Raw genomic sequence first — 17,181 nt, forward strand, 5'->3', positions numbered from 1 at the left:
TGCTAAGCGAAAGACGCGGATTCGATCCCGGCCGCGGCAGCCGCGTTTCAATGGAGGCGAAATGCTAGAAGCCCGTGCACTGTGTGATGTAAGCACACGTTAAAGAACTACAGGTCATCGAAATTTCCACAACCGTCCACTACGGCGTGCATTACCATCACATTGTTCTTTTGGCGCGTAGAACCTCAGTAGAAGGCGAAACTTTTATGTGTCTCATGCGGAAGCATCCTTTCAAGAGTTGTCAATGGCCTTGTCGAAAACCCGGCGTCGCCGCGGATGGCTAAAAATGCCACGTGGCCCTATGGCAGACAGACAGACAGACAGACAGACATACAAGAAAGATTATTTGGTCCTAAGGGACAACTTTGTCGTAGCCACGGGCCGCACCTCCACCGGGGGCGGCAGACCGTGATCTTCAGCCCGGTCGCAGGTCCTTTGGACCACCCGAAGCTGGACTTGAAATTCTTCGCTCTTGACGGCTTCTTCCCAGTCTTCTTGCCTGTTGAAAGGCGAGTGGTACAATGCAGAACATTGCCACAGCATGTGGTTCAAGGTGGACCGTTCCTCGCCGCAGTCGGGGCAGCGGGGATCCACGCCCGGAAATGCATATATCAGATCAGCTGTGGCGCATACCTCGCTCCATACCCAAGTCCATGATATGCGGTGCGGGTATGCGCCACACGGGGTTTTACATGTAGTGAAAGCCTATCATTTGGTAACGCATAATCTAAGGTGTAAGAGGAGGAGGAAGAAAGAGAAAGGCAGAAGGCAGGGAGGTTAACCAGAATAACGTCCGGTTGGCTACCCTACACCGGTGGAATGGGAAAAGCGAACACAAAGATGACAGGGAGAAAGAGGAGGGAAGGAAATAAAGAAAACTAGCGGTGAGTTCGCTGACGCGTGTGTTATTGCACTAATAGTCACAGGCGTTGACACAAGCTCGCCGTCCTCAAGAAGCCCCAAAGTGCTTTCACCGCTTTATGGGCCGACGAGCGATGGGGGCGTTGTTCCAGCAGCACCTGCACGGAAAGCGTCCGATTGTCCAGTGTTTTTTTTTTTTTTTTTTTTTCGCGCGTTAGCAGGTTCTCGTCTTTCTGGGTGTAACTTAATGTATAACTCAATGCATAACTAAATTTGTACCAGGCGTTCGCCTTCAAGTGTTACAAAGAGTGCAACGCGTAGCGGATTTTTTAAAAATTGGCGCTCGCCACATTCCTATCGAGAATACCGACGATAGCAGAATACTTTTGTACATCCTTGCTACTCACTCAAACCTTGAGTAGCAATGACACAAACAAGCGCCACGCACAAATAAACACACGCTAGTCCGCCGATTACCGCAGTCCACGCCGAGAGGTGGCGCCTGGTGTCGAGAGTATTGGAGCGCGCCCGAAGCCTGCGTGCGAGGCTAAAATAATCTGGTCGATAGCGTTAAGGGCCCCCATGTCGGTGCCCGCGGCTGAGAAAATCATCCGGAACCACCCCGAGCACGCAGGCCCTCTGCGTGGCGTAGAGGTGTTAGTGAACTAATTCAATTCCTCAAAGCAAACCCGTGAGAAAAGTCATAAAGTACGACTTAACTCAACCTATATACAGACATGGTAGCGTCGGTCTGTAATTTGAATATATGATAAAACATAATTCTGTTAAGAGGAAACTCAAACACGAACCTCCTTTCCCAGCATTTCTACCATTCATACAGCGGGGGCCCGGGTAGGTTATTTGCAAAAACACCATTCAGATGGCGCTCACCTCCTCGGCAGCGTTGTTTACGGCAGCGTAAAACGGCAGCGTCGCGCCGAGGTGAAGGTGTAGAAAAAAAGCTCCAGTTGCCGGGAAGTCTAAGAAGCATTCAGGGATGTTGGAATGCTATCGCAATCCACTCACAAAGGCGAATGTTTTAAAAATAGTAACAATAAAAAATAGTAAATAATAAAAAGAAATACAGGGTCTCTTATTATGTTATCCCACGACGACTTGAAGGCGAAAGCTCGAGTGCCGATTCATTAAAGATGGACACACGACGAACTTTGTTTCGCTATCTCTTGTTTCACATTCTCTCATTCGTCTTACTTCCCTTACTCATCCTCTTATTTCGCTTACCCACCATCTTTATCCGCTTCGTCATCCCCATTAATTCGCGTAGTGTACGTGGCTTCGTCAGCTCTCTTAATTCCAAAGGTCTAGGGTTCGACTCCACCTAAGGTCCTTGGTTCGTGTGCCTTAATAAACTGTACCTTTAAACCTGTGTCTTAATTAACTTCGCCTTAATTACCACCAAAGGTGGTGGTTTCGACTACCACAAAAGTGCGATGGTTCGCCTCCCACCAAAGGTCGAGGGTTCGTGGCCTTAACACAAAAGATCATGGGTTCGACTTTGAGCAAAGATCGAGGGGTCGTAGACTTTTTGTACCTTTCGTGTCGTCGGCACGTTTTCGCTCAAGGTCGACTTACTGATGAGACATATAAGGATTTCACCTTAATAAAATGTTGGAAATCCGCAGTGACCTAATGACTGCTGCAAGCAAGCTATGTGCTGCGGAGATTTCAAGAAGAATGTTCTGATGACGTCACAACTTATGTTTTAGCACACAATACACACTGATTATTGGCGGATACCTGGTTTGTTCAGACAAGCTCCCGGTCAAACATAAATAACAAATACTTCGAGACACTTCACAGAACCAGTTGCACATCCATTAGAGAAATCAAAAAGCTGGTTCGTCGGTTGAAGTTGTATTCACCAGGGCACCACAAGGATTTTTCTGAGGCAAGAAGGCCAAAATTTGTGACATTGTTTACTGCAGTCGAGGTGAGAAATCGTGAAAAATTCATAGCGCAATTTCTTCTCTGACAGAAAACACATGCTGCAATTTCCCCGTGTATACGCTTCCTTTCTTGCATTTGATCGAGTGGAGGAAGTCCCTTTCTGGAGTCATTCGGGCTTGGGCATGCCGTACTCCTTACGGAACCTGGTCCTAGGGTCCCGCACCTGAAGACCCTGGGAAGTGCCGGAAGTGATCTGCCTGTTTCCACGACTGCAGTAGATGCTCGCTGTCGGCGGTTGCTGTGTCCAGGGAAAAAGACCAGAAGAATTTGGAGCGATGCTTTGTATATTGTTTGTTCTTAAGTTTATCTATGTTTGCGCTTACGTTAGAGCACGTGCTTATCATACAAGTACACGAGTTGTATAGGCGAAGTCCACACATATTCCAAAATGCGCGTTGGATATGCGTAATCCTTTCGCGTGCAAGTATACATTCGTGTTTCGTGGCATGATGTTTACGCCCCTGTTCTGCGGGACGCCCCTTGGCGTCAACTTTCTCGGTAGTTAGAATGCGCTTTAATCTCGTGACACGCGCTTACTACTCCACCCTGATTTATAATGCATGTGTAGGCGCCGCTTTTCTCGGTGATCACGTGACGCGAGAAAACGACCACGAAAGCTGAACCCTGTAGAGGCAAAGAAAGTTACCTTTAGTTAAACGTTAGTCTTCAAACACCTTTTGTCACAGTGGCACATTCATTAGGCGCAATTGGCCAAGAATAAGCGTGTTCGTTGTGGCACATACAGAGTGCCGAAGCTATCACTTAGGGCTATACCACTTTGTCACAATGGTATATCCATCCTGGGGTGTGCGCCATCAACGAGCAGATACCCAGCGGCCAAAATCCAGGGCCATAATTGTATGTATTCACGTACCAAGTGGTACCTACGCCATGACCCAACTAGGCCAGATAGCAGCCAGCAGCAGGTTGTGTGTTCGAGCGCATACCCAGCGCCCGAATTTGTCTACTCAGCAAAACAGCAGCCGGCACACATCGAGCGGCCCAAGTTGTCTATATATCCGCACAATTACATCCGGCGAAGAAACTGCAACAAATGACCAAACCTGGGGAAAAGCCAAAGAAAGCTTCGCCTTGACGAATACCTGCGGATCCCACGCACTGTGGGAATCTACTTAAGACGAAGCTTTCGCTCGGGTGCTCCTATCTAAATACATGTAAAACGAGAATTCGTTGTTCTCGGCAACCACAGCACCAAATTTTTCGAGGTTTGTTGCATTTAAAAGAAAAATTTAAAATATAGTGACTGTTTCTTTCGAGTTTTTGATTTCGGTCGTCAATTCTTTATAAAAATTATCAAACGTGACCATCAGGTTTACAACTCTGTAACTGAGCAATGAAAAATTATATCACAATTACGTGAATTGCATCGAATAGTACATGCAAAGATGCCAAAAGTGATATGTACGTAACACATGAATGTCAAAACAAATTATTATATGTAACTACAGCTTTTGCAGAACCCTTGCACACAAGTAACGAATTCACGTAAGATTTAAACTGATATATTGAATTTCTCCGCTTTGAATAATCTAATGAATGCCGTTTACAGAACCGCAATATCTGTTCTTAATGCAGAGCTACTAATTTGTAAACTTCGTGCTTCTATTTTTTTTCGAACTTTCGCATTGTTGAAAATCCTTGAAAAAAACTCAGGCCATAAATCGAAATTCCACTTCCAAGAGTCCCCAGAATTTAACTTCCTCTCTAAAATGCAACATATTTCATTAAACCCTGTCCAGGGGTTATCTCATAAAATCGTCTGTGCGTTTTACATATATTTGAATAGGCCATGTCGGAGTTGAGCCCGAGCTAAAGGTTCCTCTTAAGTTAAGCTTTCATTGGTGTTTGAAGAAACGCTGTTCATGCTTGGACACAATATGGAAGCAGAGATTGCACGAGCCAGTGGGGCATATTTTGACTGGGCTCACTTGTTGCACTCGATCATGCACATGCCAAGCATTACGACATACGAACCAACACGACAGCATGAAGATGATTGATTGTATGACGGCGACGCAAACATGATAGCGAGCCGCCAATGCTGGAACAATTCCGATGCTAGGATGACGAAGTAAGAATGAAAGTTGGAAGGACCACGGCGGCGTCACGACCCTGCAATGAAGACAATGGAATGTCGAAAACAAGATGACGGTCATGGGATGACGCCCCCATGTTATGACGACGATGGCATGGCAACAATAGGATATCGAGGCTAAAATGATTGCAGCAGTATGTCGCAAGTGGTATGGGCGACCATGGCTCGAAGATAACGGCGTGAGGACTGCGATATGGCTCCGCTGTGACGATGACAGAGTGAAGACGGCGGCACTCTGACGATGAAAAGAGATTGAAGGAATGATCACGATGGCATGGACTTGATGTAATCACGACGACGGCATGTTAACGACGGCGTGTTGGCGTTGTAGCTCACGCCCGCCTTACGTGCCTCACATTCCACTGCGGACCGGTACTGTCCTAGCGTGCATGACTGTAGACAGCCGGAATCAGATCGCTAGAATGAGGACGACCGCATGTCAGCAACAGCATGACAACGGCGGCATGATGACAGCGAAATGTCAATCCGGATGGATGCTCATGCGTAGCGCATTTTTCCCCCACACCGAGCCCTCATTCTCAAAGTACAAGCCGTGGCTATGACGAGAAGAATACAGTAGGATCACTATGACAGAACGACGATGGTAGAACGACCATGACGACATGAGAACGCAGGAATGATCACAAATAGGGATGTAAAAATAGGAGTGCCGTCCAGTCTGTGAGATTATCGACAAAGGAACAGTCACCGAGACAGGAGCAGCGCGAAAGTCGAAGGAAGACCCAAAGAAAGCTTCCTTCTTTTAACTATGGTAACAGGTGCCGGCACACGGACGGACCAGCGCACAGACTAGGAACCACGAATTGCAGACAATACTGTCCAACCTGAGCACCACACATACATGCCGGCATGCCCCACTTTGCACGGGCGATCATATACAACTTATGTAATTTGTTAAAGAGAATCTTGTACGCTTTTGTTAATGCGATTAGCCTTCTTTGGGAACTTCATCCAGTTTGCTCTATGTTTGTCTGTCTGTCCATCCGTATCTCACTTCTTTCAATCCAACTTGGCTCACTGAGTGGTCCGCGGCTTATTGTGTAGAGCATCGGGGCTGCTTACCGGATTAGAAACGAACCATCGGACCATCTTCGGTCACTGGGTATAGAAGACTAGGCCTACCTGATGTAAGTCAAACATACAGTGTTTCCGCAAACACTCAAAAATCTTTTTAAAAATTGCCTGTGGCAGATAGCATAATTCTAGTGTTTGAACTGGTCTACTCGAACAGGCAGACATCACTTGCACAAAAAATGCAAATGCGTCATCTACTAATTAAAAAATCACTTATTCGGGTTTTACCTAATCACTTCTCGGCACATATTGCAATTTACAAATTCTAGCCGGTGAGACTGCAAGGCATATTCACTTGAAAAGAATTGTGTGGATGACACCATTTACGAGATATGCGCCGTGAAACTTGCGCTAAAAATGCGCTGTCGTTTCACTTACTTTCTTAAAAAAACGTCGTTTTAGGCACTGAAGCACAAAATGAACTGAAACGCCAATGCATTTCTCCGCAAATCTTGCGAATTAATATCTTGCAACTAGTGCCATCCGGAGAATTCGTTCCAGGTGGATCCGCCTTGCGAACTCCCCGGCTAGAATTTGTGATGCTTTCAGCTGGAGATGGTTTCTGCCGGACTTTTTGAAGCATACAATGTTTTGCGGCAATGCATAAAGCAAAAAAAAATTGTCGAACCATCACATACAAAAAATACCTAATGTTTCAATATTTTGCGTAAAACAAAACCTGCTGTCTCTCAATATTTACACATCCAGAAATCAACAATGTATACCCAAGAAGTAATTTGTCAAGGTCGCTATAACATTTCGTTGGCCTGTTCTGTAGATTGAAGTACTCTTGAAGAATTTTTGAAAAGACATTGGCTTAACAAAGGCAAAACATATGTCATAAAAGATTCCGAATGTTTATGTAAGAAAGGAACATCGGCCATTGACCAACCGGTAGCCAAGAGCTTTTATTGTGAAAATGCGCTGTCATCTCTCGGTATACATCAGTCCGGTGTCTAATTTACGTTGTTTTATTGGTTTTCTATGACAACTATTCCATTTTCTTCTTTTTTTCTGGGGTTTTACGTGCCAAAACCAGTTCTGACCACCTGGGGTTTTTTAACCTGCACTATAACGCAAGCACGCGGCATTTTGTTATGTAAAGCTCGCGTTATAGGGATGAAGTTGGTGTTTTTCTTGCCTTTTTGCTTTGCACTTATATTAATGCCCATTATGACAGCCAACAAGATCACCCTTTTTTGTATTCATTTGTGAATGTCGAGAAGAAAATGGCTAAATAATATAGCTATTTTAAATATGGATGTGTATGCTGCACATTTTGTCTAGTTTTGGGGTCAAATGAATGTCCTTAATTTTGAAGATACTGTATTTCACTTACCAGTAGGTGAATTGGCCGCTGATAACTGCATTCAAGTTTAATTTGCATATTTATTAGCATGGTAATAACTGCACATTGGCCCACTAGTGACTGCTCATCCATAACAATCATTTCAGGTCTATTCGACAGTGACTTCATGCCGTTCTGGTTAAGTCGTCAACTATACAACAAAACAACACCAGGTCTAGGCGACATGGTAAAGGTTGCAGTGCAAATACTTTCGAAGAACTCTAAAGGCTTTGTTTTGCTCGCGGAAGGTGCGTATGAACAATTGTTTCAACTGAACATTTCTACTAAAATGGTTAGTCCGTCTACTTCTGCTTGCATCTATAGAATAAATAATTAAAACTTCGGCTAGTTCGACTGGTAAACTAGCACTAGAAAAACTACACGCGTCGTGTATTCAAGACATTCTTTATATATAACGCATTATCACCTGTTATCACCAAAAATATCCATAAAAATTTTGATACCGCAAAACAAAGGATCATTTCGGGACTTTAAATTTTACCTTCTCGTCAACACAATTCCAAACAAGTCTCCGGACAACACTAAACACTGACAGTGTATTAGCCTTGAAATAGCACGAATGGCTGCTAACGTAGAGGCCAGGATGGCCTACTGAGAAGAGCCGCATCTCCTGTCTCTGGTACGACGTGCTATGGACAACCTCAGCAAAGAAAAGAACTTGCTCTGTAAGATGTACTCGAAATATGTGTGATGCATATGGTGCCTTCAATTGATTGCGTCATAAATACATATATTCATTTACGATTAAACATAAAGCACCTCCATTTATTTTTCGAGATTGTTGCCGGTGATGATGTGCAGGAACCCAGGTGCTGCCGAGGGTGCGCTTGTTTTTTCTCTAGCTTATCTATTGATTCCCTGAAAGACATTTGGCTATAATCTTTGCAAGCATGGCCATTGCACGGGACCCCTTGCAAAGATTCAAAATTTGACTTGTGGAAGATTATTTCTAAGGGAAAAACTCACTGCCGCATGGCAGTGACATTGAGATGTCCGCACTTCAATACAAAACGTAACGCAATGAATACATGGTCATGTCCTGAGAGCGAAAGGAAATCTTGAGCCCATTATTTAAGACAGCGCAACTATATTCGCGCGGCACCCGAAGGGAAATGAACGAGTGCCCAGAATAAAGCTTACTTTTATGTTGCTTGCCAAACCCCATGGTCGTATCAGTTATACTGATATATAAATGCTACTACATTTGCCAACGTCCTTTTATTGCGATAGCAATTATATGGACACTCCAAGCGGATTTCTGGCATCGACGTCGCCGTGAGGTTCCATATAAATTCCAAGGGCGATAAAATCATTGCCGCACGCTGTATGCTGTATGTGGGCGTGAACGCATGCGAGGGACACGTGCTTTCACGGGGAGCGAACGCACGGCGGAGAGCAAACGCGACGTCTTCCGTTGCGCGAAAGGCCGTGGGGGATGGGAGGGAGAGAAGGGGGGAGACGTCATGCTGCGGCACCAAATGCGTATCTTGCGACCGGGCGCAAGGAGAAAAGCGGGAAGTCAGCGCGGGCGGGAGGGGGGGGGGCGGCTTCTGCTTTGCGAGCAACTGCGTACTTGTACTTTGCGCGGCGATGGGCGGTAGCGCACACCGTATCTTGAAGGCGATCTGCAACACGGCTCCTACCTTTGTATGCGCTGTGCTCTCGTCGCTCAATTTCCGTTGAAGCGATAGACCGCACGAACCTTCGCTCGCGGCTGCTGGTGCGTTTGCTCACGCCAGCATTTTGACAGTGGTTGTGTGTGGTCCTCGCGTGGGATCGTCGAGTGTTTGCTTCTGCGCGCGGACACCATGCTTGTTAATTCAATTAGTAAGCGAAGGTGTCCAAGTTTATACAGCGGATAAAACTGCTGTCCTTACTTCGTTTAGCTCTCTACTAATTTGCTATAGCAATTATTGCTTCGCCTTTCGGGCGCAAGTGCGAATTTTTTTCATCAATCATTAGCAAAGTTCCGTGTCACTGCTTAGTACTCACACTACGTTTTGCTGCTTGTTCGAGTTACAAGTAATTTACAGACCCACGTCACCATTTTACATCAATAGTTCTTATCTCCTAGTCGTTTTTACATTCGCAGGTGTCTGTCCTTCGATAGAAACCCAGACTACTTTGACAATAAAAAAATAAATTATGTAGATCCAACACACTTGTTAGAATCTATTGGATGCGAAGCTTTAGTAAAACTATTAGAATAGCTTTTATTAAATGGCCTCTACTAAATAAGTCCTTGTGCAACTAACAGCAATGCACACAATTTCGTTTACTTTCGCCCTATGGAACCTGTTCTCTTACAATGTTTGTTTATCCTCACAAAGGTCACAACTTTAATACCATGTAATCTTCATGTGTATGCTCTACATCGCTCACAAGCAATGCCGAAGTGCGAACTGCAAACCAAAAGGATGTGCAGTGGGACGTATACCCAGCGATTTCACAAGGATGAAGGCAATGCAAGATGCTTCTTGGGAGATGAATGGTGATGACAGGTGTATGTACTGATATGTACGACAGATATCTGACTATATTTAAGAATTATATGCCTGCAACAAAGTGGCACACAGCCATTTTTAAGGATTGGCCTAGTTCGCGCACACACCCAGTTGTACATGCCAAATTGATAACTCAATGAAAATTGAGTAAATCAAAGAATCAATTAAATATTCGACGCCATTCCATTAAGAGGTCATCGTGCTTTAGAGATACCTGTGAGCCGAAAATACTTGTTCCTGTTTTGTGTAGGAACTCAAATTTATTGTGTTCTTCAGGCGAAACAGAGGTGTGCTTACTCTCGCTACTTTGACCGTCAGCGTATAAGCCCGCTCACTGGTACTCTCCTTCGGCCCACATATGACCTTCATTTATGTGTTCATATGCATAACCGCCGAGATACTGACCTGCCGAGAAGACCGCAGCTATGCCACCCGGGAGGGTAAGACAAAAATATTCGCTTGATAAGTTACTCTGCCCAGCAACAATTCAGACTTCGCACCAAAAGATTACCACTCAAAGATTCTACCTTCCATTCTTCCATTCCGCCGTTGCTGAAGCAAATAGTACTGCGCATTGACAATACTCTAGGCAGCCTCATAAGCGCTCGTATAACAGATTGGCTCACGCCCTGCTCTGAATCATTTCCATTATAAGTACCGACGTGAAAGACTATAACGAAGTCACTGGCGAGAAGCCAAATGCTGGGTAGGAATGAAGAGGAAGAAAACCCGGCAAAACCCTTTTCACGATGAATTTCGACGCTAATGGGGTTTGCATTAATGCAGTGTAGCCACATACTGTATTGCCAACGCCGAAACAGGTACATGGACGTGCATATAGTGCTTAAAAATGTTTCAAAAACAATTTTACGCTTACCGCTGCACGGCTCGCGCTCAAATTTTGCAGAAGAATCGCACGTCGACTTGGAGCAGTGCGTATGTGGTAATCGTTTTGTGTTAGTCTTAAGTGAACCTCTTTGCTGCCAAATTGGATCACTGGGTATGCGCGCGTACGCGTGTGCTGCTCTACGACAAAAATAAAATATGCTTTCATTTTCTCCGGTGCTGGGTGGAATCAAGCCCACGACATACGGGTTTCTCATGGACCGCACCCCGACGCTTTAGCAGAGTGCGCCTCAAATGCACTGTGGATATGTGCCGATTTTCAATAAACTTCTTTCACGCTAATGCTTTAGGGAACTGCGCCATAAGCGCACTGGACATCTGTCGAGCTTCCATGAAGCTCTCGCCAAATTGGGTCTGAGTACGTGCCACTGAGTGTGCGGCACGTGAGCGAGCAATGCTCAACGTTCGCACGCACTGGCGTGCCATGCTTCTGGTCTCGGAAGCCACGCGCGGACTTTTCTTCAGCGACACTGAGTGGCGCCATTTGTCTAGTTAGAAGAGTTAGAAGCGCGCGAGAGGAACGCGGCTGCCGCATTACGCGTTTCTCGATGTTCGCCAGGCACTGGCGCGCCATGCATTTCGGAGGCAACGCGCATGCTCCGCAGCAGCGCTACTAGATGGCGCCGAGTGTACACATCTCATACTAAAACAAAAAGGACAACGGAGATTTACAACGATAACACAAAGGGCAGTGCCTTGCTATTTGAGGCTCGAGCCGGTTGCCTGAGGACGAAAACATATCGGAACAAATATTCGGAACTAGATGAGACATGTGTATGCTGCAGTAAAGATCCAGAGACCACTCAGCACATCCTGATGGAATGCGACGGGATCCACCCACCGAGAACCATAGGTAACGTGCAACTCCCAGAAGCGTTTGGGTTTAAAGTGGAAGGAAACATAAACAGATCAGCCGTAGAGATCAGCAAGAGACGGTTAGAGTACTGGTGGAAAAAAAGCAAGGAAATGATGGATACGACCTGATCTCTTAAAATCATAGGCAGCGGCACAAGGTAAATTTTTGAAAAAGAAAAATAATAATGAAAGGTATACAAAAATGCTATATAAAGAACATGTATAGTATACCTGATTAAATCAAGCAGGCTAGGTGACTATTTGTCGCCGCCCCGTTTCAAAGGGGATGCCAATAAATCATCATCATCATCATACACAAATTAATTAGACGGAGACGATACGTTGCGTCACTATATTGACTGAAAGCTAAGCGCATTGATGTCGACAGTCACCGTGAGATGGGCCGCTTGCTTACTCCACTGTTTGCCCGATGGTTCGCTTTGAACCCTGTTCTCTCAGCACATCTGCTCGATGCTCTAACCATTCGACTATGAAATACACAGTGATCCAGGTTGTTGGGAAAACGATTAGATACACAGAAACATACTTAGCCCCCGAAAGTGCGGGAATTACCCTAAGAAAGATAACGCATTAAAAGGTTAATTCATTTTTTATGGAAATATATTCAATGAAATTCTTAATGAATTTTAGTAGGAAAAGTGCAAAGGAAATTGGGTTAAATGGAGTGTCATATCCCGTTAACTTGAACACCGAAAACGCAGTCGTTGAAACCTGGATCATTGCGCAGATATGCCTGAGGGGTAATACTGAGTTATGGGATGAAGATGTTGCGAAACAATAACAATGTAAGCGGGAGAGGCCTATCACCGGATACTGAGGAAGCAGTTGCTTTTCTGTACGTCGGTTTATTATTGGTTATTTTTACTTTGCAACAGCAACAATAACAATGGTAACAGTAGACCGAATATACTGAGAAATGATGGCGACATGATCACCGTTACCAGTGAAGATATATTGGTGGTATAAGGGAATGCCAAGCTCAATGAGTACAACCTGCGATGAGTCGTCATCAATGCTACAGGTACCACGCTGTGATGGCTACTCTGTAGTTGAGCGAACACTGGTCGGATTAGCCCCTTAGATTGCAAGGAACAACATTACTTGCCGACGCATCAAAATGTACCAGAGCAAGTGTGTTTTGTGAAGACGGCTACATGAGCCGAAAGTTATCAATGCGGCTGAATGGACACGAAGAAAATTTTTGTAGAACGATATGGGGCGTGCTATTTATCTTATTTTGTTGAAAATAGCGGACACACGAATGTAGCCGCACTTCTCCTGAAGTGGCAGGGAAATATCCATCTGGCATCAAAAGTACCAAGCTGGAACAGTACCCTAAGTCGAAGAACATCACATTTTATTGGAAATAAGCGTTAACAGTGATAAACGTGGCTTTTTTCAGCTCTTATATTACAATGTGTTGGTAGTAGCTAGAGCGTACGTCCATGGATGTCTACTGAAATGATAGGTGCCTGTTTTATTGGCAGAGACAATGTAGATGGAGTTCACAAGAGGATGGTTGTAGGATTTCATGTGTAACGTATGTCGCACTGACTTTGGCACTGACCCATGCGCCTTTCAGCGGACAGGTTATTTCTTTACAAAATTCATGGACACAAGTAATGTTAGACAATCAAAACAATTCCGAAGTATTGTAAAATGATTTATGCACGTCAAGAGCACTCCAACAGCAACGAACCATTGTAATTAGGGAAATGAATGTTGCCCGGTGTCCGACCTGCCACTAGTTTGGCCCATATATATTTCGTAAACGGTAGACGCTAAATGCATACTGGAGCATCATGAAATGGTATAAGTATGTGCATCAGCAGCACCTTCAAATATTATGTTACGCATCGTAATTAAACAAGAAATCATCGCGCCGCGGATTTGTCCGGTATAACATTAGCTTATCAGTCTGTCTTAGCACGTGTTGGAGCCGTGTTATTGAAAGCTGCAGCTGCGTCTAGTGATTTCGCCTCATGGTGTTAAGGATGTTCGGCTGCCTGTGACTCATGCTCACATTGCCTGTGCAGAGTGATTGGGAATCGCATCGGAAGATAACAAAAGCAGCTTGCTTACTGAGCTTGCTCTACCGGACACAGTGCAACATGAATTGCGCAGTTGCGTGTTTATCTTTGCATGCATTGAATGCCTAGCATTGGAAATGCATTCCGTGCATTGTGTGAGGTTTTTGTGTGTTTTGCCACTCTTGTTGAGCTAGTTGAAATGAATTGCTTGGTTCTAAACATTCAAGCCCTAACAATACCCAAGAAAACCAACGTCAGACTTGCAAACTAATACATTGATACAGAAAAAGAAAGAAGTACACATCAAGTATTATTTCGAAGTGCCGATATTGCACACCGCTGAATTGGGCGGTTATTCTTAACTTGTTGTGATAGTGTCTAATTCCCTTTCCTTTGTAGGTGGACGCATCGACCACGCTCATCACGTTAACCTCGCGCAGCTCGCCCTGCAGGAGACCGTGGAGTTTGAAGGAGTGGTCGGGGCGATATCACAAATGCTTCCTGAAAATGAAACACTTATCGTCGTTACGGCAGATCATTCTCACACCTTAAACATTGCAGGCCACCCACCACGAGGAACCAACATCCTTGGTATATAGTAACGTTTCTAGGCATTTATTCTGCTTTAGCTTATCATTTATAATTTCACTGACTGACTAATGCCTCTCCGCGCGCCCTAGAATTAACACTGTTCGGCGTCTGCTGATGCTACTTTCACAGTCTCACCATACCAGCTTCTACTCTGTCGTCCTCGTGTCCATCTATGCTCTATTGGCACCCATTCTGCCACTCTAGTACTAAACCACCGGTTCACCATCGCAGGCTTGTACTCCTAAAAAAACAATTGCCGACCCGAATGGGAATTGGCTCCTTTGGCACGACTACCTCAATCGTAAATTTTGCTCTAGCTACAATTTAAATATTGACGAGTCGAAAGAGCTAAGCTTCTCAGTGGCTGCCACGGAAATTCAGATTTCTGAAGTTTTTGATGAAAAGGTCGGCTTGAACATTCTTGACTGGTTTAGTCACTCTTGAATAAGTGCTTCAATGACCTTTGCCCTCATCTAAACAAATAACGCATTGGAATATTTCTCAACTCAAAACTTTTTTTTTATCTGCATGCTTAAAAACCGAGGTTTAATTCTCAAAACCAATGCACGTGGAACCACATCAAGGTTCTACAATTCCCCATTAAGCGGAGGTGACATGTCTACCATTGCTCATGTTCAGCAGGAGCGCATGGCAAAATGGCGCAGAAGTATTGAATGCTAGAAGGCATAAAATGTAAAATTGTAGCAGAGCTTTGTACATTAAAAAGTAGGCCGGTAACCTTCCATAGAGTGTCATAACATGCAGAGGGCATTCAGCATCTATAAGTGTCGAACGTTTAATATAACACAAAGGGAGACTATGTAGCATAAGTATATTAGGAAATACTGCAAGGATTAAGGTAAAATGTAGCGTCTTTATCACCACTACTCGAAGGTCACGGAAAGTCACTAACCGATATCTTTGAGCAGAACTGTATGTAATCTGTCATCTCCCAGGCTACCTGATGTTGCCTAAATATAATGGCCAGCAAGGCTCTTGAAATGAACTTAAGAAGCACGCTAACAATGATTGAAATTTTAATTATATCCCTAAAACTAAAGGAAGAGAAACAGAATAGTACGTGACTAGCACTATATTACAATATAGTAGCCATCTGATAACTGGCTTGGCATTGATTTAGGCTTTTACAAAAAGAAATGAAGTATATCTGGTTAGCCATTGAAAACCCGTACTGTTCTGCGTATCTTCTGGGGCGCTATAAAAATACATTCGAATTAGGACAACCACAATATTTATTGCCACTACGGGTGCTACGCTATGGGTAAATCTTGGTGAAGATTAACAGTTCTACCGCAATCAGTGGTGGGCTCATTTGTTTTACTTAAAATGTGAACTACCGTTTTTTATATCAAGGCATTAAACTTTGATATGTGTAAAACACAGAACTCTCGCTGTCAGTCACACGAACTTGGGTGACAGTAACTGTAAAATAATTATTTTTTAAATTGCAAAAGAACTTTAATGACAAAACGTTTTATGGATACCTTCGCACTATGGCTTTAATATCTGGTAACTGACGCCAGTGTCTCCAAACTACTGAGAGGGCTTCCCTTCAACACTGACTTGCATCGATTCCACCACACAATTATATATGCGCTGAATAGATTATTTAATGGTATTGTCAATATATACTGGTTGTCACAGTTATACAGTTTCTGCCGTCAACCACTCCTAATACGACATTGCCGAAATAGTATCCTTCTTCCTTTTTTTTTGCATTGTTTTCAGAAATTGTTCTTTTCACGAAATCCCAAACCTATAATTGTGTGCCCGCCAACGCTTTATTCTTACAATACCTAAAGAGTGATCTTTCTTTACTTTGAAAAAAAGGTTTTGCTGGAACAACAGAGACAGAAAACCCGGTTGAATACACCGTGCTTTCCTACGGCGTTGGACCAGGAGGGTATAGACCACTTGTGAATGTGACTTTAAAAAACACAAGTAAGTTGCCTTACCTGTAGCTAACGTTTCACTTACCTATTTCCGCACGGAAATATAGTTCAACGCTGAATGCTTTTCTATTGCATTCTTTCATTTGAAAGAATATTTGTTATTACCTAACTGTGATGCACTTTTCTTCCCATCAGCGGACATTTTCTTTCGACAGCAAGCGGCATTTCCCATGAAGTTGGCCCCTCATGGTGGTGAGGACGTGGCCGTCTACGCCAAGGGAACCTGGGCGCACCTCTTCAGTGGCGTCCATGACCAGACGTACATTCCCTACGTCATGGCCTACGCAGCGTGCATAGGACAGTTCAATGGCACCGAGTGCCACGAATGCAAGTCGTTAACCTAGGTGATTGCGTCGTGAGAGGGGAACTTGGCGGGAGGAATCACTCCGTCAATCGGACAACCTCGTCTATGCAAACGTGTTACCCCTACTGCTCAGTCAGATGACGGACAGGCGCTACCTACTTTACGTAGCGCGTAAAAATATTTCGCCACATATTTGGGTGTACGTCGAGAATCCCAAATCCTATAACAAATGGAAAGGCTGAGTCAAAATCTATAAAAAAAACGTCTCTCACCTTCTCAAATATATGGGGCGTGCAGTAATGCATAAAAAAAACTGCGATTTTCTAATAAACCTTTGCCGAAGCACAATGGTATCCCGCCGCACTTGCATGTCAATAAATGTTATACTGACATTCGCTTCCTTCCTCACTCATTTAAAGAAGAAATAAACTTTATTTAAGGAGCCGGCACTTTGCTTTTAGTGGCCTCAGGTGTCGGCTTATTTAAACGTGCAATAAAGTGCTGGCTTCTTGCCACACACGAAGTTATAAAAAAAAATGCTGTGCAGCCTTTATACCAAGAACAACACTGGTTACGATTTAAAGTCGT

The 17,181-nt window shown here is 44.2% G+C and overlaps 2 protein-coding genes across 2 annotated transcripts in view; both read left to right on the forward strand.

The window, feature by feature from the left end:
- Positions 1-16,705, forward strand: part of LOC119453629 (alkaline phosphatase, tissue-nonspecific isozyme) — a 50,235-nt gene extending 33,530 nt beyond the window's left edge. Inside the window, exons 5-8 of the mRNA XM_049668299.1 lie at positions 7,496-7,636; positions 14,125-14,316; positions 16,168-16,278; positions 16,425-16,705. Of these exons, the coding sequence (XP_049524256.1) occupies positions 7,496-7,636; positions 14,125-14,316; positions 16,168-16,278; positions 16,425-16,633 (653 nt within the window). The 3' untranslated portion in view covers positions 16,634-16,705. The remainder of the gene's footprint in view (positions 1-7,495; positions 7,637-14,124; positions 14,317-16,167; positions 16,279-16,424) is intronic.
- Positions 1-17,181, forward strand: part of LOC119454249 (alkaline phosphatase, tissue-nonspecific isozyme) — a 169,747-nt gene that overhangs the window by 132,120 nt on the left and 20,446 nt on the right. The gene's annotated exons all lie outside the window — the stretch shown is intronic.

Source organism: Dermacentor silvarum, chromosome 5, assembly GCF_013339745.2.
Source record: "Dermacentor silvarum isolate Dsil-2018 chromosome 5, BIME_Dsil_1.4, whole genome shotgun sequence".
In the NCBI taxonomy this organism is placed as follows: Eukaryota; Metazoa; Arthropoda; class Arachnida; order Ixodida; family Ixodidae; genus Dermacentor; species Dermacentor silvarum.